The sequence below is a fragment of the Schistocerca piceifrons genome, chromosome 8, assembly GCF_021461385.2.
Source record: "Schistocerca piceifrons isolate TAMUIC-IGC-003096 chromosome 8, iqSchPice1.1, whole genome shotgun sequence".
NCBI lineage: Eukaryota > Metazoa > Arthropoda > Insecta > Orthoptera > Acrididae > Schistocerca > Schistocerca piceifrons.
The window spans coordinates 416,065,945-416,087,727 of NC_060145.1; the positions used below are offsets into that span (position 1 = coordinate 416,065,945).

General features: G+C 36.9%; 2 protein-coding genes across 6 annotated transcripts in view; one reads left to right on the forward strand and one right to left on the reverse strand.

Moving 5' to 3' along the window:
• The window catches only part of LOC124711854 (anoctamin-1-like), a 138,858-nt gene extending 130,628 nt beyond the window's left edge, over positions 1–8,230 (forward strand). For 3 of the 4 annotated variants that reach the window (XM_047242081.1, XM_047242082.1, XM_047242083.1), the window contains one exon: positions 1,729–8,230. In XM_047242081.1, coding sequence (XP_047098037.1) covers positions 1,729–2,067 — 339 coding nt within the window. In that variant the 3' untranslated portion in view covers positions 2,068–8,230. The remainder of the gene's footprint in view (positions 1–1,728) is intronic. The other variant, XR_007005535.1, reaches the window with a different exon arrangement.
• Positions 8,231–16,046: 7,816 nt separating this feature from the next.
• LOC124711325 (rab-like protein 2A) lies at positions 16,047–21,480 on the reverse strand. 2 transcript variants are annotated; one of them, XR_007005461.1, is made up of 6 exons: positions 21,352–21,480; positions 21,168–21,277; positions 20,882–21,073; positions 20,706–20,803; positions 20,471–20,636; positions 16,047–17,730 (listed from the first exon to the last, which is right to left on the reverse strand). XR_007005461.1 is itself a non-coding variant. In XM_047241345.1 (5 exons), the coding sequence occupies exons 1-5, from the start codon at positions 21,456–21,458 to the stop codon at positions 20,544–20,546; spliced, it is 600 nt and encodes a 199-aa protein (XP_047097301.1). In that variant the 5' UTR covers positions 21,459–21,480; the 3' UTR covers positions 16,047–20,543. The 2 variants fall into 2 exon arrangements, 1 of the variants encoding a protein (XP_047097301.1); XM_047241345.1 differs by having other exon boundaries at positions 16,047–20,636.
• Between the last annotated feature and the right edge of the window lie 303 nt (positions 21,481–21,783).

The following is a 21,783-nucleotide window of genomic DNA, read 5'->3' on the forward strand; positions in this document are numbered from 1 at the left end:
GATGATGTTCTTTACAGGAAATGCTCAATATTTCCACCATCATTCCTCAACAATAGCTGTAGTCGAGGGATAATGTTCTGAACAGCACTCTAAAGCATTTCCGGAGTTATGGTGAGGCATTGGCATCAGATGTTGTCTTTCAGCATCCCTAGCGATGTCTGTCGATCATGATACACTTGCGACTTCAGGTAACCCCAAAGCCAATAATCGCACGGACTGAGGTCTTGGGTACCTGGGAGGCCATGCATGACAAAAGTGGTGGCTGAGCACACGATCATCACCAAACGGTGCGCGCAAGAGATCTTTCACACGTCTAGCAGTATGGGGTGGAGCGCCATCCTGCATACACATTGTATGTTCCAGCAGGTGTTTATCAGCTTTTTTTTTCCCCCTTAACTAATAAAACCCCATGTCATTCCAAGCATGTGTGGCAATTTTTACCTCTATCTACATTATTCCGTGGCTTATTAAGTTTTCAAATTTATTCTGACTTTTTGATCACCCGGTATATTTGCTAAAAATAGTGTTTATTTGCGTCAGCTACAGCTGCTGAGCCATTTTTAAGTGAAGCCTCTACAACTAATTACATTGAACAGCAACTGGTTTTATAGAATTGAATGTGGAATTTCTTCATACAAATACTGTCAATGAATCAAATGTTTCCTGAAATTTGTGTCATTGTGGTGACCATAATGACAGGAAAACCCATCTTTTTCAGCAATTTGTTATTACTGCAAAAGTACAAATGTGTATCTTTTGTAACTACAGTAAAGTGAGCAGTTTCACATTACAGTGCACCTGTGAACAGTGCAAAGTGAGAAGCTGTTGTGTAAGCCATGCTTTGCCCCCTCCCCAAGATGCTGCCACATAACGAACACTTCTGGGAGACCTGCCATGTATGCTTGGATATGAAATAAATCCCATCTGCAAAAAGCAAAAACAAAACTGAGTAGGTGAATGAATATGCAGGCAAATGGAAAAATCAAACAGTGGAAAATCCAAGATGATATAATGACAATATTATGAAAAGGATAGACTGCCATTCACCACATACAGCATATGTTGAATCACAGACAGGCACAATTAAGACTGCTATACATGTGACCTTACAGCCAAAAGGCCTTCTTATAAAGTAGAAAACACACACACATTCTTGCACCCCCCCCCCTTCCAATATCTCTCTCTCTCTCTCTCTCTCTCTCTCTCTCTCTCTCTCTCTCTCTCTCTCTCCCCCTCTCTCTCTCTCCCTCCCTCCCTCCCTCATGTGCACCCGCGCATATGCACACACACACACACACACACACACACACACACACACACACACAGACTGTGTCTGGCCACTGAACCCATGCTTGATAGTTTTGCTTGTGTGTCTGTGTGTGTGTTGTGCCTGTCTGCATCTCAGTGTCTCCTCCAAAATAGTAAACGCAACAGCATTCATTATTCTTACAAAATTCCCAAACCACACTATGGTAGGATAAGTCATTTAAATGCACTGTTCGTATATTTTATAGTCCATATATTATGTACATATGAGAAAAACAAAAAAATCTGAGGACTTGCATTTGTGGCTGCAACAAATTTAGTGCCACCACAAAAAGTTTCTTTATTTACTGAATATGCAGCAGTGTATGCTTGTGATGACAACAACTTTAGGTATAATTTAGTAACATTATAAAATCACTGATTGCTGTATTTTTGCAAAACTTTAGGTATTTTTATTTACAGAATGTGGTAGCCCTTGTGATGATACTTGTCCGATGGGGAATACCTGATATGCCAGGTGATTTGCGTGACCAGATCCGCCGTGAGACATACATAACTAATGAGATCATCATAAGACAAGAGGCGATGAGGGCACGGGGTGACATACCAGAAGAGGGTGACTTGTTGTTGGGAGGAGGAACAGAAAATGATGATGATTCTGATGATGGGGACGGGCCAGCAACTGTTTTTTGGCACAAGATGACAGGTTCTGAATTGGACTTAGCAGGAGTTGGTTTGCCTACAGAGAACAGTATTGGAATCGGACGGGGAACGTCGCAGTCGGGGCCTGTTGCTGTTTGAAGCCAGCTCCTGTGCACACACACTGCCTTTTTCGCATTGCTACTTATTAAAGAATATAATACATTCACATAATGAAACTTTTGAAAGGTAATGCAACCAAATTGTGGTAAATAAACCACTCAGTGAGTACAGTGACCAAAAAAGAGAATATATTTCATTTGTAAAGTTGTTAAAAGTTATAATGTATTGAAGGTGTTTTATGTGTTTTGATGTCTAAATTTGTATGTATTCCTGCCATAATATTTACTCCAAGTACAGAAGGTATTACAACATATTGCCCATATTTTAAATTTAAGTGTTTTTTGTAATAAGTATCATCAACAATATTGTGATGAGAAGCTGCTATGCAGAAACAATTCCATTCATATTTAATGTACAATATTTTATTAATGAGTTCATGCAATATTTTCAATCTCTGCATGAAATTTCAATTGCATTGGAAGGCTGTGACAGGTTGTGCAATATAGATGGAAAACTATTTTATCTCTTAACAGTTAAATATCCAGCTTTGTGTAGGATTGTTGTGCTAGTGTTTTAAAAATAATGACACATTGTTTGGAACACTAGTGACAAATCACAAAGTGATATTAGTTCCTACTACACTAAGTGTAGTCAATTTTAACTCTTTGAATTTCTTAATAGTCTAACATAATACCAAGTATATTGTAATGTTAAAGCTTTACAGATGTTTTGACATTATTGGTGTTACATATCATACTTCATTTTGTATATTAGACTTGATCATATCAAGCAAAGGAAATTAAGCAGTTATGGCATGTTGTCAAGAATATTTTGTGCTTCCATGTCAATTATTCGTTGGTCAGAGCTTTTAATAGTATCATTTTGTATCACCAAGTACAGAAAAAAATACAGCACAGCCATAGGGAAGTCCCATGGGTTGTATGTGCCACTGCCTTAGTTTTTGACATTGTGGCATACAAAATTGTATTACAGCATTACATCTCAGAACAGATTTGCACTTCTTTATCTGTTCAGTCATTGTTTGGCACACAATACATGCTATCAAAACAACTAAAAGAGATGTACCACACAAAACTGGTATGAAAAGAAATGGAATAAGAGGAAATTGCATTAGCTAGCACTGTTTGCACTGTTGCCCTTCTGTGCTATCAGCATAATCTATTATTGTGTGACACATTCTCTATGAGGTGCTTGACTGTTGTCCTCAAGGCTATTGCATTGTACTGTGTTTATGTGTGAGTTGCCCTAAGTGCTGTTCTGTGTCATGTGCTTCATGCATCATCTGATGCCATCAGGTTCCTGTCAGCATTCAGTATAGACTGATTCAGTTTTAGAAGAATATTCTTTGAAAAGAGCACTGTTTGTGTGGCCATTACCACAATGAAAATGAGTGTGTTACCTGTTTTTGTTCATCCGCCTTCTGTTCTTCCACTTAAACCTGTGTGTCATGATTGCCATTTCAGGAGATCTTGCCATACTATAATCCAAATGCTATTACTCACATGTACATGGACAAACACAGTTGTGTGTGTGTGTGTGTGTGTGTGTGTGTGTGTGTGTGCGTGTGTGTCCTCAGAAACCAATATGAAAACCAGAAATATTGTAATACGTCTTGATTGAGATTGACACAATTCTAGTTGTCTACTGTAGGGACTCTTAATTTCTGCATGCACCACAATTCTAAGCATGTGGGAAAAGAATAGATTTCCTTGCCATGAATCAGCAGAAATCTACATACTTTGGAAACATAGTATTTCTGTCAACCTTTACCACCAAGAAACTGTTAAACTGCTGTTCTCGAATGCTGTTTTTATTGTGTGTTTCATAACTGTGCACAATAATACATGGTTCCCTGGTTCCTTGTCCGTTATAGGTGCTGGCTACACTACCTCTTTTTCAGTGCATGAAACATTATGTGCTTAGTTCAAAAGACAAAAAACAGAACCAATTTCAGGTCCCACATCGTCTGTAGCAGCACTACATGAGTGAACAAGAGCTATCCTCCTCCTCCTCCTCCTCCTCCTCCTCCTCAGCTTCCTCGCTTCTGTAATTCTGTCCCCATTACACTCTTATCCAGAGCTAGACAACACAGCAGTAAGGCAGTGGACTTGCTTTCAGGAAAGCAGTTGAAATCCCCATCCAGATTTTTCTTTGTATCCCCAAAATCAGATACGGCAAAAGCCAGTATAGTCCCTTTGAAGACAACAAGTCCAGTTCCCTTCCCAGTCTGAGCTGTTGTGTCATTTCAAATGCGTTCGGCATTAATCCATGATCTTCCTTTCTTTTGCACCCCATAGAACCAAGAATTCATTTACACCTCTCACAGAAGCCACAACACTGATGTTGTCCCATTACTTCAATTAATTACATTATTTTTCAAAATTACAGAGAACTGACCTCAGATAAGCATATACAAAATGTAACCAAGTGACATTTTAAAAATGAGCCCCTAAAGTACAAGTGGTGTAACTAACATTATCTTTGCGTTGAGATATTTAATGTTTTATTAGAATCGTTATACAAAAGTCAGCTAAGTATAATTTTTTTACCTTAAATGTCCTCATTAAGCTTAATGTTAACTTAAATTTAATTTTTTTTGAAAATTCATTAAGTTTTTGTGTGTTTACAGGTGTGTAACTGTAGTTACACCACTTGTGTCGTAGCCAGGAGGAGGATATTATTGATAACAAAAACATTCATGACAGTAAAAAATACTGTATTGATAAGTTTAATACCCTCGGTTAACATTATTTTGTACTCAATGTAACTGCTTGCATATGAGTTAGGTAGTGGGCCACTTCTTGTAGTAGTTGTGATGAACTGGGGGATTGTATGATAAAAGGTCTATCATGACAACAAAAACAATCAATTATTGACAAAACTGGTGTTATTGACAAAATTATTTAAATGGATAGATAAAAAAATCCACTCGCCAAGCAGTAGCAGAACATACACATAGAAGACGGTTGTAATTGGCAAGCTTTCAGAGCCAGTGGCTCCTCCTTCGGGCAGAAGGGCTGAAGAGCAAGGAAGAGCGATGAAGGGAAAGAACTGGAGAGGTCTAGGAAAAGGGGTAGATTTTGGGAAAGTCACTCAGAACCGTGAGTCAGCAGAGACTTACCGTAAAGGATGAGAAGGAAAGACTGACTGTTGGGGACTGCCATTGGCTCCGAAAGCTTGCCAATTACAACTGTATTTTATGTGTGTGTTCTGCCACTGCCTGGTGCAAAGGTCTATCATGTCATTTTTTTATTTTCCTTTGTGACAGGGAGTGGATCTCTGTAAAGCTTCTCTTGATCGATATTATGAATGTTGACAGGTTACCCATTTTTCAATGTCGGCGCAAAGTTTAACTTATAAAACATCACGTCTTCTGAAACTGTGTCCTTAAAAAGAAACGTGAATGGTTCACTCCTTTGGTAACGAATCCATTGTGTGGTTAACCACGACACAAGGTATCCCTCACTGTTGTTCCTTTTTAGTAGGTTTTCAGTAGACAAAAAGTCATTGTTGGGCATAACAGCAACACGAATTATATATGCCTATAAATGACCTGTTACCAATCATTAGTAGTGTAAATCTATTACGTCCTGCTGTAATTTTCTAAAGTGAAGTTTATGGTCCTGTTTAAGCCTTCTGTTTTCTTCTTAATCTGTTGTTTATTTGAGTTTATTGACGAAAACACCATGCTTTCACAAGTGTCATAGTGCAGAGGATGGAAGTGGAAATTGAACTCATTGTTGAAAGTTCTACGATAAATGTGCTCTTCCACAGGTTGATTTCCTTGGCTTACAATATGGGTCTTTGAACACATTGTATAGCAGTCATATTTTTAAATCTTCTGATAAATACTTTCTGTTTGGGTTATGGCTTCTTGTGTACTGTGATTGATAACAGGGAAATGATGAAATTTGTTCCCTTACTAGTACCATTTTTTCGTCAGGGGTTTTGTTTGCAGGAATTTTCTTGCCTCATTTGTCATCACCTGGGGACTCTCCAGTATTCACTTTCTTAAGGGCTAACGTTATTCTCCTATCAGTTTTTACATACAATTTCATTTTTGCCATCAACAATCAGATACATGTATTAGTAGTACTGTTTCCTTTTTGGCATTAGTTGTTGATTGACAACATTGTGGTGATTCTTCTTTGGCCAGGCCACATATCAATGTGTTTTGAGCAGAATAAGTTTCATTTTTCCAAGAAGACTCATAAACACTTGATCATTCTTGTTCTGAAATTCTATTTAAACATCACTTTTTTTTTTTTTTACACAGCAGCAGTTGGGATTTCTAAATTCTTTTCCAGCAACAGTTCTTGCTTTTCTTGTAGTGTAAGCTTTCCCTACATTACATTTTCTTTGTCTTTCCTCATGTTTCCACTCACTTTTGTTTCTTTTTCAACTTCTCTTTGGCTGGCCCTCTACAACTGCTTCTGCTTCAACGCCAACACTTTGTTCAAATTTCTCATCTTCTGAAACAAAGAAATTACCATAGGTGAATCCTGTAAAATTACAGAAAAGTCGTATCGGTCATTATAATTTTCATAAAGGTACAGACAGTAGGGCTACGAGTTTTATTGAACATTTTTGTTTCCTTTTATTTACTGTTATGGTCTCATAGATACCCAGATTTACAACCTCTGCTACACACAGTAGGCTTAAATGCTGACAAGACTAGTGGTGTAACCCCATTTTTAGATTATCTGCGCATTTAATTTTTAATAATGTGACATGTTTTGGCTCTTAAAATATACTTAATATACAAATCTTTAATGTAATGAAAGCTTGTAAGCACATTGAGCTTTAAATAATTAAGAGTAATGTATAAAAAATAAAAGAAATGAACAACTCTTACCTGCAATACAGGACAGACTAAGTTTGATGATAAATACTAATCTTTGGATCCATTATCTGCCAAATTACTTGGCTCACCAATATTCTCTTCATCAATGGAGTCCATGGTAAACTATACTGGACTTAAAGTAATAAAGTTCTGTAGTTTGAACAAAAAAATGTACTCTGTGTATCAACACAACTGGATTACAGTTGCACATCTAGTAGTGTAACTCCCAGTTGCACCACTTGTGTTGTCTGCTAACAGATGGAGTCATTGACTGCAAAAACGTCTGCTGCTACCTATGCAGTAGCTGGTGCTTTACAACTTAGTTTGTGCACCATCGTAAATTATTGTATATGTACTATCCAGAGCGTACAGTTTGCAGTGCTGCTCTGCGGACAGTTGTCACCTTATATACTACACCATTTCTGCAATTAACAGAACTATTTTTTTCTGAACAAGAGCCTATTACTAGCTGAGAGAGGAGAGAGCATGGAGGGGGGGATATACACAACTTGTGCTTTAAGGTGCTCAAATGTAAAGCACTGCAGGTGACATGCTTAACATTTTTTGCCAGTAAAACTATGACTAAAGGAGATGTGAGAGAGAAACATAAGCAGTCATGTTCTGGAAACTTTTCATGATTGCGCACTGAACCAATGTTTCAGACTATGGCTATTTTGGTTTGTGCACTTCTAAATAACCTTTGCTTCCCCACAATATATTATTCCATTTGGCAGACTTAAAAGACAAATTCTCTTGAGGCAAACATTCAACACATCTTCATCAAAAGTTATCTTCTTACAAATTTCCTAGTAGTAAGATTCACGCCCTCAGATTCCGTAATAAGGTGCTAAAGCATGGTGATGAAAAACTGAGCTAGGCACAGAAGCTGCATTTCTTCTCAGTGCGCAGTGCATTGGTATAGTGGTGCTTTTAAATATGCTGTGTGTAGACATCTTCATCATACGAAGATAAATTGCACTAGAATTATAGGTTTCATGGCTGTGCAAATAGCATTTGTTATAATGCTTCTCAAACACAAAGAGCAGTGGCAGTGTCAATATAAACATACAATATGTAGAGGGAATGAAATGACACAATTTTTTTACTATATACGTGTGTGTGTGTGTGTGTGTGTGTGTGTGTGTGTGTGCGCGTGTGTTCATCTCTTTATTTGTAAAATTCTGTACTTAATGACTATTTTAGTAATCAAATGAAAAGTAAATTTTCTGAGAAATGGATGTGTGAGCAAGAGTTGTAGCAAAACAAAGAGTAAAAACTATGGACTGATAAAGCAATAAAATATTGGAAGAATATTAAACCATTGTTTTTTTAATGTAATTGATATGCATTTTCATTCCTTTGTGCTGCTTTCCTGTTCCATGAAAATGAAGTTGACGTGTATTGTGTTCTGTAAAATCAGCCTGTTTTCCTTTTGATATATACGTAAAATGACAAAAAAGAAATTGTTGTGACCAAATATTTTAGAAGAAATCAGCTACTGAAAGAGTGAAGACAGCTGCTCAGTGCATAGTAGGTGCACTATCCACTTGAGAGAAGTTTGGCACATAAACAAAAATATAAACACTGTAGCTCTGCTTATGTATTTGCATTCCTCTTCAAACTGTATACTGTTTCAGCTCATGTCTCTTAGATTTTGTGTGCACTGCGTGTGCACATGCACATTTATATTCTTCACATTGAAAGTTAATGGCATGGGTTTGACAATAATCAATCATGCATCAATGATGTTTTTTCACCTCTGCCCAGACTACTGCAGTCCTGTGTCGTCCAACTTCAGCAATGTAAAGAATAACAAATAACATCATCCATAAAATAAAGAACTACCCATTCTTGGATGCTATCTCAATGTTAAAAGAAAGCCAATTGGCATGTATCATTGATAGCCAGTTCATCTTGAACTCACTTTGTGTGGAGAAAAATAACCTTGCTGAGAGGCAGTAGTACATTGAAAATAAGTTTCCTATAAAAAAGGCATACAGTTGTAGTCTGCCCAACAAGTTGAATTTCCTCCATGTGGGTCCTGATCCATTTATGTTCCAAAGCAATATGGTAGTAGGTGTTTTTTTGTTCCATAATTTGGGATCCTCCAAACAACTGGCAATTATCTGATGAGAGGTTCTGTTAGGATATAATAGTCTACGGATTTTGTAGGGTGGTCTAAGTAGTGCATTATCACGGTAGTTCCAACAAATGGGCTGTATCTCACCCAGATAGTGATTTCGTTGCTCCGCAGATATCAGCACCATTGCCAACAAGAGAAGCTGTTATAATGTTGACAGCAGAGTGAAGCTAAAAGATGCACTTCTGTTTCTGGTCCTACTCTGTGTACGTTGTAGTGTTGTAGGAACTTCCCTTTTTATTTGTTTTGTCATCAACTGTTTTACACTCTAAATTACATCTTACATCATCTCTTCACTCCCTCCCTCCCTCCCCCCCCCCCTCCTCTCTCTCTCTCTCTCTCTCTAAAACGTGGGATTTTTCTCAAACCTCTTCTCCAATACTTCAGTTCTCCTGGCATCATTCTTCATAGGAATCTGTGTCCACTAGCACACAATAAAAATTTTAAAAGTCATAACATAATAGAATGTTGGGAGAATATGCTTGCATGGCTTATCCTAAATCATCTTATTTCACTACATCATATTGCTTGAAATCTTTCAGTTTTTTGGAATATTTCTCTGTCATCCATAGACTTTACTTCACACTCCAAAAACATACCAAATAATGTCCTCTATGCATCTGAGATTTACTTCCAGAAATTAGAGGAACTCTTTGACATGTTTGGACTACCTTTTTCAGTTGGAACTGAATGACATTTAACCCTATTAGATATTTTCCTAAAAAGAGAGAGATTGTCCGCAAAAAGCACATTGCTAAATTCTTTTGTAAAAAATGTTTTGTTTGAGGTACTAGTGCCCACTAAGTAATACTATACATTGACAATGTGGTTGAAGCAAGAGCAAGAAGTTGTCAATTAAAATTGGTGTTTTCTGTGTAATACACAATTAAAAGTCAGAGTTCACAGCAAAAACTTCACACAAAATATACTAAAATGTTAAAAACTACGGATGTTTTGACATTGTTGTTGTTCCATACCATACTTAATTTTGTCAGAAATTTAAGAAGTAATTATGGCATGTTGTCAAGAATATTTTGTGCTTCCATGTCAGTTATCAGTTGGTCAGAGCTTTTACTATTATAATTTTGTATCATAAAGCGCAGAAAAAAAATACAGCTCAGCCACAGGGAAAGTCCCATAGGTTGTATGTGCCACTGCCTTAGTTTTTGATGTTGCGGCACAGAAAATTGTATTACATCTTGGAACAGATTTGCACTTCTTTATCAGTTCAGTCATTGTTGGCACACAATACATGCTATCAAATCAAAAGAGATGTAACACACAAAACTGATATGAAAAGAAATGGAAAAATAGGAAATTACATTGGCTAACAATGCTTGCAGTACTGCCCTTCTGTGCTATCAGCATATTCTATTCTTATGTGACACATTGTCCATAAGGTGCCTGACACTGTTTTCCTCAGGGCTAATGCATTATACTGTGTTTATGTGTGCATTGCCCTAAGTGCTATGAATGTCTCTGTTCTGTGCCATGTGCTGCATGCATCAGCTGATGTCATCAGGTTATTGTCAGCAAACATTTGTAGAAGAATATTCATCTTTGAAGGTGTATCAGTCATAAAGATTATCATATTTCCATACATGATGCCCCACATTTTATGCTTCATCATAACATTTAAAGCAATGAATGTGTACATAGATACCGAACTTCGTTGTCTTGGTTCATTTGTACTTAAGTTCTCAAAAATGCATTTTCTATTAATTATGTTAATGAGCTGCTGTTATGTGGAGCACATACTCTGGACCTACACCTATACTCTGTAAGCCACCATTAAGTATGTGGCAAATGGTACTCCAGGTGCAACTACCATTTCTTTTTTTTCCTTCCCTTCCCATTCACAAATGGGGCCTAAGAAGGGGGAGGATTATAAGTAATCCCCCCCAAATGGGTTCAAATTTCACTTAACAGTACAGTCTTTTTACCATTACAATGTGGAAGCATTAAAAAAGAAAGTCCAAAAAGGCCGCACACAGAACTGCGGTTTGAGGGGACTTGGTGCTCTGTTCCTTTGTGATTTAGGAATATGGAGTAAACAGTTTTTGGTTGAGCTCAGACCAACAGCCATTTGTAAAGCCATTCAAACATTGGACTTACTGTAGCTATATTACAGTATATTAAGCAATGTTTGAAAGACAAACCAGAGCTGGTGCCAAGGCAAATTGGTTAATTCCTTTCACAAAAGATTTTAATTGGGCTGAAATTAGTACTCTGCTAATGGCACCATTTGGATTTTATGCGCAGAAACGTGAAAAACATTTTTTTTCTGGAAGGTTTTTGGAGCCTGCCACTTCTGTAATTTAAATTTGTATGAATCTGTTCAAACTTTACACAAAAGTAGATAAATGGGTATATTCAAAACCTCACTTTTTTAATCCAGTAATCACTACCCATTGTTGAGATATGATGGTTTAAAGTATACCTAAATATAGTATGTAAAATTCGTTGTTATGGGTGTTGAGTGCATGGAAATGGTATAATGTGAATTAAATAAATAAAAAAATGCCTTCTTATGATAAATCATTCAGATTTTACATGCAAAAACATGTTTTTTGTGAGTTTTATGTGTGCCACATCTGCATTTTAGACTTGCGCAAATCAGTGCAAATTTTGTAAGACAAATACATGTAATTACTGGTTGTTCTTTTGTTCTGTGGAAGCTTTATCTATTGTCATGATATAAGCAACATGGTTTGAAAGGCAATAAAAAAACCTTATACCAGATCAGTTGTCGCCAAAGTCGACAAAAATATACATCAGTTGCCAAACTATATCAGTCTAATGTCAAAATTATGCTAGAGTGAAAGTTGGGAATCAGAATGAACTATGTCCCTATCATAGAACAAAAAACGCAAATAAGAACAAAAAAGGCAAATACGGGGTGTTCAAAAAATCTCTCCACGGTGCTGTATGATTGTTATCTGCGCATGCCATATGATTGTACGCCTTCCTGGGTTTTTCAATGAAACAATAAACGCACAACGATACTGCAGTGATATTCTGTACCCATTCATTAGAGAACTTGTGTTAAGTGAAATACTGAACGGTTATTTTCAACAAGATGGTGCAACTGCGCATACAGCTCGCGTTTCAGTGTCACTGCTTGCTGATGTTTTTGGTGATCGAATAATTTCACAGGGACTTTGGCCTCCATGATCGCCTGACCTAACACCACCTTACTTTTTCTTCTGGGGTGGAGCGAAAGCAACTGTCTATAAAAACCGTCCAGAATCAATCGATGAATTGAAAACTGCAATATCCACTTTCACTGCTTATGTTACAGAAGAAATGTTACAGCTGGTGTTTGGAAACATGATTAGACGAATTGAATTGTGTATTCAACAACAGGGGGGACACTTTCAACATTTAATGTGAAAATTTGTAACTAAAAATGAATATTCAGTAAATTAATAACTTGTATTTCACTGAGTTTCATTTCAGTATATTCACTGCAGCTGACAATCATATGGCACAGTGAAGAGACTTTTTGAACACCCCATATATCCTGGACACAGTCAGAGATGTAAAAGTACAGAACTAGCTTTTAGACTTACCTTGCAGCTTCAAAGACATGTAAACCAAAACATCTTGACATATTCACATTTTTTTATGATTTAACCCTACTTCCCCAGTGCAGTAAGCTCTCTCAGCTGCAAGGTGTTGGCACACCTGTATCTTGCAATTTATAGTCTAAAGTCCCTGATCCTAAGCCCAAAATCTGGAAGATTTGCCAGCCATAGTAAACAATGTATAACATATACATGGTCTGTTCAAAAAATTTTGGAGCATTTGTAATTCTGCACCAATGGTGTGTTGGAGCAAAGTTCGGTTGGCATCCCTGCACATACTTGTGTTTAATGTGTACTTGCTTAGAAGTTTCATTGTTTTATATCTGTTAGTTATTGTTCAGTGCTGTATTGAGTAGAATGTTGTGTCGCACAGTTTACTGTTTTCGAGATGGCAGAGTTAGAGGAGCACGTGTCTGCATTAAATTTTGCGTGAAACTCAAGAAAACCTTTACAGAGAAACACCGAATGATGCAGGAAGCCTACGATGGTGAATGCTTAAGCCGTACTTGGTGTTACGAATGGTTGACATGATTTAAAAATGGCCAGGTTGAAGTTAAAAATATGACCCTTGTCAGGACACCCTTCAATGTCTACCAGTGATGCCCATGTGTGGAACATCAACAAAACTGTGCATGCCAATCAAAGACTGACTGTACGAGAGATTGCAGAAGAATGTAACATTTCAGTAGGAGCATGTCATAAAATCCTGACACACCATCTTGGAATACATAGTGTTGCCGTCAAGTTCATTCCACAGCTGATGAGTCAAGACCAGAAAGACCTTCGCCTCGCAATCTGTGAAGAGCTTCCATATTGTGCAAATGAGAAAGAGGTATTCCTTACGAGAATCATAACTGGTGATGAGACCTGGGTCTACTATTATGATATTGAAACCAAGGTTCAAATCTTCCCAATTGGTCGGGAAAGGTTATCCAAGCCCATAAACAGCTTGTCAGGTCAGGTCAGGTCAGGTCAAATGTCAAAGCCATGCTGATAGTTTTTTTTTAGTTTGGAGGATTAGTTCATCACAAATTCATGCCATTGGGGCAAAATGTTAATTGATGGTACTATTGGGACATGTTATGATGCCTGGAAGAAAATGTGAGAAGGAAACGGCTTGAAATGTGGCGAGACAATTCATGGCTCTTGCATCACAACAATGCACCCGCACATTCATCCCTGTTTGTGTGTGACTATTGTACACAAACGAAATCGCTGTGTTGCCTCATCCTCCATACTCTACAGACCTGGCCTCTCAAACTTTTTTTTTTTTACTTCTAATGTTGAAAGCCCCATTGAAAGGACAAAGATTTGCAACGATAAACGAGATAAACGAAAATTTGCAGACGGCGCTTCGCCCGATCCAGCAAGAGACGTATCAAGACTGCTTCCGGAAGCAGATATGGCGCTGGGAGCAATGTATCAATTGCGGAGGAGAGTATTTCAAAAGAGACCATACACAATAAATAAAAGATAAGCATAGAAAAATTTTGTGTACAAAGTCACGGAACTTTTTGAACAGACCTCATATCATTTGGCTGAAGACCATACATGTAATAGCTAAAAAAGTTTTTTGGGCTATCAAATTTCTGGGGGTGGGTTTATTTCTGTGGGAATGCCAAAACAATTTTTTGATTTCTGGGTGGTGGTGAGATAAGGTGGTTAATTTTTTCATTGAGTGAGACCTATCCTCTATTATATGTATGGTGAGAGGTGGAAAAGCAAATACACACAAATTTACACCAAAGTGACAAAAGTCATGGGATAGCAATACGCACTTATGCAGACTGCGGCAGTATTGCGTGCATGAGGTATGAAAGGGCAGTGCACAGACGGAACTGTTATTTGTATGCAGGTGAGTCACGTGAACAGGTTTTCAACATGATTATGGCCGCACGGTGGGAATTAAGAGACTTTGAACACAGAATGATTGTTGGAGCTAGATGCATGGGAAATTCCATTTTGGAAATCATTAGGGGATTGAATATTTCAAGATCCACAGCATCAAGAGAGTGCGAGAATACGAAATTTGAGACATTACCTCTCACCACAGACAATGCTTGTGGCCTTCATTTAACAACTGAGAGCAGCAGCGTTTTCGAAGTGTTTTCAGTGCTAACAGACAAGCAACATTGTGCAAAATAACCACAGAAATCAATGTGGGACGTATAACAAACGTATCCGTTCTGACAGTGTGGCAAAATTTGGCATTAATGGGCAATGGTAGCAGATGACTGACATGAGTGCCTTTTCTGTCAGCGACCATATTGGTTGGAACCTAGACGACTGGAAAACCGTGGCTGGTCAGATGATTCCCGAATTCAGTTGGTAAGGGCTGATGGAAGTGTTTGACTGTGGCTTCATAATGATGTGGGCTATGTTTACATGGAACTGATCAGTGACTGAAAATAGTAACATTCAGCTACTTCGAGACGATCTGCAGCCAAATGACGATGGAGTTTTTATGGATGACAATGTGCTGTGTCACCAATCCACAATTGTTTGCGATTGGTTTGAACAACATTCTGTTCTGGTCAGTTCGAGCGAATAATTTGGCCACCAGGATCACCCGACACGAAGCCCATCAAACATCTATGGGACGTAATGGAAAGGTCAGTTTGTGCACAAAATCCTGCATTGGCAACACTTTTGCAGTTATGGATGGCTCTAGGGGCGACATGGTTAAGTATTTCTGCAGGGGAATTCCAATGATTTGTTGGCTCCTGGTCACGTTGATTAGCTGCACCATGCCAGGCTAAAGGAGGCCCAACATTGTATTAGTATCCCATGATTTTCGTCATCTCATCGCAGTGCGTGTGCTTCTAGAGTGGGATGCGTTTACAATAGGAAGTATCGAAGAGTGGGCATGCATGCATCCTAAACTTTAATGACATGTTGTGTCATACTGCACAACGTGATAAATTACCCGCTGGATGACATGATGTTATATATCATATACAACATGACATCATGTTACCTTACTTGACATGATGCATTTCCTTAAAAAGAGATGGGTACTAAAAAAAATATGAATATGTCATGATGTTTTGTTTTAAATGTATTTGAAGCTGCCAAATACATCAGAAAGCCAGTTCCCTGACTGCCCAGGACAAAAAGTTTGACAAATCACTCATTTCTGAGGAATCCACGAGATCTACAAATATAACAACTTAAATAAATAAAGGGAAAGCCTCAGGCTAAGCAGATGTAGGTTCCTGTGTCACAGAGAACAATCATCACAAGTAGCAAGGCCACTGGAGAATGCTGTTAATAGTGCATATAATCTTCACACACATGCTAAACTTCAGTCCAGAAAATGTTAAGTGCAATAATTTCAAGGAGATTATATGGGTAGGGAATGTTAGGAGCAACTGCAAGCCACCTGTAGGTTTGCTAAATGCGGTGACATCTAGTGAACAAGTCAATATTTTTGTTACATTTATTTGCAAAATTAAGTGTTTTAACATTTTTTACATGCTCTACAAGTTTCACAGCACCCTAGTAATAAATGACGTATATAAGAAGCTAAATATCTGTGACACGACTAACTATAGATGCAACCATTTGTGTGTTAAAATATTTCTCCTACTTGCTAGTAAATCAGGACTGTACTTATGTAGAACCATTGTTCTCTCTGCTTTAATTTGTTACCAAAGTTCCGGGCAAGAATTTTGCAGTTGCTACGTACTATGTAGTGAATGCCCCTCTTTTTTTCCATTCAGAGATAGAATTTATTAAGAGCTTGGCTGTCCAATTCAATCCATACTTAAATTTCCTAATTTATGACCTTATGCAAATTAAGTTTTGAAATCATTAGTCTTATGGAAGAAAAGTTTTTCAAAAACTCCTTGCTTCACAGTGTGTGTGTGTGTGTGTGTGTGTGTGTGTGTGTGTCATTTGACTCTTAGTGTTTCTCTCCAGTTCTCAAATTATTTACTCATACAAATGTAAGTCAAGTGCTTATTTTACCATACCTATCTCTGGTCCTCTGTGAAATGATGGCACGTAAATGTGCAGTTCTTAATAATGGCTTTATTGAGATCTTTCATTAAGTTTCACTTTGAGAGAACAACCATCTTAAAATTATCAAAAGAATAATTAAGGATATAATGACAGGTATATATCTTTATGTCTAGACCTATCCTACACCTGACTTTTCCCACGTCCACAATTTCTCCTTACATAAAAGGCTATTGAGTACTGCATGTTTTATAACAAAATCAAGTTCAAAGTTTTGACAACAATAAGTTGTTTTATTCACAACCAAAAAATCTTTATGTTCTAACAAATTGGACGGATTTTTATGTGTAGTAACATCATAAAGAATACAATACTGTCACAGCAGTTTTATACAGATGTCTCAGTGACACCATCGTTCACAAAAACACTGCACAATGTTTCAAAGATGAAGTTTAACTGAGAATTATCATAAATTTCATTTCATTTTACATATATTTACATACTCTTCACATTTATGAAAAAGAAAGACGTGTAAGTATAGTGAGTATAACAATTTTCTACAGGTCCTTTGTGAAACATTTTCATGAAAATATGTTTCTACTAGTCAATTACACATCTGAATATAAAACCTGAGCAATTACAATAATTAACCTGTTAATGTAGATATCATTTAGAACTGACATGAACAATTACAAAGTTCAGTGTTCCACCGGCTTTTAGACCTATCATTGCACCCATCAGCCTTAGTCAATAGAGTGCATGGAATAAAGTTATTCTTACAGCTCAGGATGTGACACACATCAGACTCTAAAGTACAACAATTCATCAAATTTTGCAATGTAAAATTTTTTGAAAAACCAAGACACTGACTTTAAAAAAGTAGCCTAAAATTACTCGGACTCCACTGGAAATGATCCTAATTGTAAGAATGACCTTCCACATAGTAATAGTGACAATGACTTTGTGGTTGTAAATGTTTGGCATCATAGAAATGCCAGAGTAGAGATTGCACCATTGTTTTACTGGTCTGTTTTCCATTCTCTGGTTAAAATTTAATGCTCTAGTATTTATAAATTGCTATTTCTTGTTCTTGCATTATACTGTCCGTGAAGCAAGCAGCACAATATGTTTTCTCAATTATACAGTGTTTTCTGCAAAATCAAGTAAAATTCACAATTATTTCTTTACTGGAAAAAGACTAAAGTAAAACATCAATGTCATTTATGTGCTACTTTTCCAAAGACACAATACTGGCAGTTATTGTAGCACCTTGCTATTGATCCCCAGCATACATTGATATAAATGATTATCTTCAATGAAATGGAAAATCGTAAACATTTCATTTAACTTTTTGGTATATCATACTCATGTTTGATCAACAAATCGTTACACACAAAAATTAGCTTGTTGTCGATTCAGATGCTACAAATCATGAAGCATCTACCATGGAACCACCTCTGTCCCATCATACTCAATTCTCAATAAAAGTATAAATGTTAATGACACTTGTTTCACCTTTAAAGACACTCCTGTGTAGAAATTTGCTAGTTTCTTAATTTTCTGAAATATAAATACAGGATACAACTATGGCCTATATAATGTTAAAAAGACAGAATTTGTTCACCAGTAATATATTGGTTTATAGGTGTAACAAGCAATATTGGTTTGTTGGCTCATTAAACTTTCATCTTCATTAATTGGCTGCTTGTCAAGTAGTTAATTTAAGTAATGTCTTGTATTTCGGTCTGGCATCAAAGTGCCCACGAAATAAAATTTTTTGATCAAACTCAACAATGTGCCAGAAAATTTAATGACTGAGATGCGCTAACACTTGCTAGTCACAACATACTTTAGGCGTACTCATTGTAAGGCACACACTAAGCTCATTAGAAGCTATAAGCTTACATTCTTCCAACATATACAAATGTTGTACTCCCTGTCAGTCCATGAACTCTAAAACAGGTTTATAAATGTTGGTTATTTAAAAAAAATTATTTACTGAAACAAAGTCACAGGATATACTTGTTCTTAAGTGTACATGACATAGGCTACACATTTGGTTTTCACACCATTTAAGGCCTCAAAAAATGCAGTACTGTTGCCTTAACACTGTAAAAATTGCAGTCCAGAAATCCAATAGAAATATAATTTTCCTTATATTGAAAAGATGTGTCACAAAAACAGTACCACTGTATAATACATAATTAATTTCTCTTATTACTATGCTGTACAAAATGTTAAAAAGGCATCACCATCTAAACATTTATATCTACTGTAAAATCCTGTAACAGGTAAAATCCTGAGAGGAAATTCATACCTGAGTAATATCAAAGACACCAGTGAAACTAGAGACTTTGAAATGAACAGTTCTTTCTTTACATACTACAGAGATCAAAGAGAACCTGATGAGCAAAGATAGTATGAGGAAAGAATGCATCATCTCATGTCTGGCCCTTTATTATCAGTTGTGGCTTGACCTCAAAGCCATCTGTTGCTACTGAAAAAAATACCAAAAGCTCAGATTCTCAGTTTTACATTTACATGTTCCTTTTGACTAGAATTCAATACATGAGAATCACTCAACAAATTCAGTGTAGGGAGTCCAATACACCCAAGGTTATGTATGTTACATGGGAAAATCTTTGGGACATTTAATTTTATGGAACTCAGTTGGCGACACTGCAACAAACTGAGCAAACATGGAACGATTCTAGCAGCTAATAAAGAGGTATTATTTTTTTAAAAAAAAGTGCTGCTGCTGAAAGATGTTCAGCTTTTATAAATTACTGTAAACATTAGCATCTAGAGCCACTTGTCAACAATGTGCCCGGGGTATAAATATTGTGTGTTTATAAAAATGAGAAGCCAGCAGTTTAAAAGAATGTTCTTTCTTCAATGAAAACTGTCCTATTGCTGCTTCCAATTAATCATAAGATTAGTTATCCTTTTCAACAACTCACTGCATCTGCCAACGAAGTACTAGGCCTATATCCCTTACCCCTAAACAAGTGTATACCTCTTCAAAGATTAATCGAGGGCACCCTACAAGCAGATGCAGAATTATGACACATATGCGAAAGACGTTGACAAAGCAGGTGGGAAACAGAACATTGCCAATAGGAAAAAGCTATGAATGGTGCTAAAGAGAAAAGGTAAATTTATGAAGAAGACAGTCAAAACACTGATTCAGTGCCTACAGATAACAAAACTGGTTGGGGGAGAGTTGCTTTTATCATTATGCAGTAAGAGTGAAGGGCAGAGGGGATAACAAGTAATGTAAAAATTTTCTACCTCATCAAATACCTTAAACTGCATTATTTATTCCATGAACTTCACAACTGTTGAAAAATGCAGTTTGTAAACAATGTCCATTAGGTACCACTTTGATTAAATTAGAGCTCTGTTTCTTTTTAAATACACCAGTTTCATGTAGGTGTTCAAGAAGTGTGTTACATTTTCTTTCCCTTTCTATGCAGAAATATGCAGGCATTTCATAACCCTTTTATTTAAGTGAATTGCCATAACTGAATAAAAATTGCATGTTAGTGTGGCATCTAGTAAAAAACCACTCTGAAACTAGGGTCACATGAAAAACTGTAGGAGTCAACAATGCAGTACCATATAAGCTATGAAGAACGTTTGAAATTAATATTGGTAGTGCTTCCATTGTATATTAAGGTATATTTTCAACACTCAAAACTTCAGCAATTTACTTTTTTCTAATATGTCATAAAAGGTAGCCCTAAGTACACTGGTCTCTCCTTAGAGATGGGAACCACAACATGCCAACATTACTTGTAAATAGAGCAAAGAACTGCATTCTATCTGTATTATGAACTGAATGTCTGCTGAACTGTGGGGGTGCACAATTGAAGAATAAAATTTAATTACCCTGATGCAACTTTAATATGGCCCAAATTTAGTTCAGCAGCAGTACAACAAACGATTCCTTACAGTATTACATTCACAGCCTTTCAAGCTCTTCCAGTATTTGATCAGAGATGTCTGTTGGGTTCTTCTTGTACTGCACAGCTCCATGTATGGCATCACGGAAAAGCTGGAAAGGAGTCAGACATTGTGTAAAGGCAAATCAACAAAAGAACAAGGGCTAATGAACTTTAATTACCTTCACTACATTGGTCCCATCTGAAGCAGACACATAGTACAATGGCAAGTTATTTTTCTGAGAGAAAGCAAACGACCGCTGGGTAACTTCCATATTGGCTGAAAGAATTGTTTCTTTGTGTAAATGGGTAGCTTACAACGACAACAAAATTATAATTTGTAATGTATGAATCGTACCGTCGATCTTATTTGCTGCACAAAGTACAGGTATTTGTGGCCGGTAGTAGCGTAATTCCTCATACCATTTACCAAGATTTTTGTACGTTATTTTTCTTGTTGCATCAAATACCATAATACACGCATGTGCTTGATGGTAGTATGATGGATGTAACGACTGAAACATTTCTTGACCAGCGGTGTCCCAGAAGTCTGAAAATTTGGAAAAAAGATTATTTTTCGGCAAAATCGGTGCTCGTTGTTTGTTTGCTAAACTGTTTCACAACAAAACTCAAACTGTTCTCACCTACTGTAACAGACTCTTCGTTTACGTTCGTTTCATAACGAAACAGCGTCAGTGCGTATGTTGAGAGCTGATGCGGTTTATACTTGTCCAACAAAAATCTCTCAACCAACCTGTAGAAGAATCAACATAACAACAAGCTATTCCAACTATTTAATTAAATAAGTCATTATTTTAAAAGATTTACTTTGATTTTCCCACGGCACTGTCGCCTAAACATATTACTTTCACCCTAAAGGTGTCTTTACTGTCTTCGCCGTCATAGTCAATTTCAATATCTCCGCCACCAGCCATTCCTAAACAAATATTTCTAGCGTCGAGCGTAATCGATTGTAGATTGTAGCCTATCGAAAGTTCTGCGTGATACTGAATGCAGTATATAGATGTCACACATTTTATGTGCACAGTATGTTGCTTAGGTCATAAGGCAATTGATAGCATATGATATATAATTTACAATGATATTTTTGTTAATTAATGTAACCCTCCTCATGTTAGTATAACAGCGAATGTCAAAGCCAAGCACGTATCGATCCCATTTCTTTTAATTATCTTTCTTCAAACTATAATAATGACTTTTTACTGTCAGAAAGAAAATTAGACGTAAGTGATATTCCAC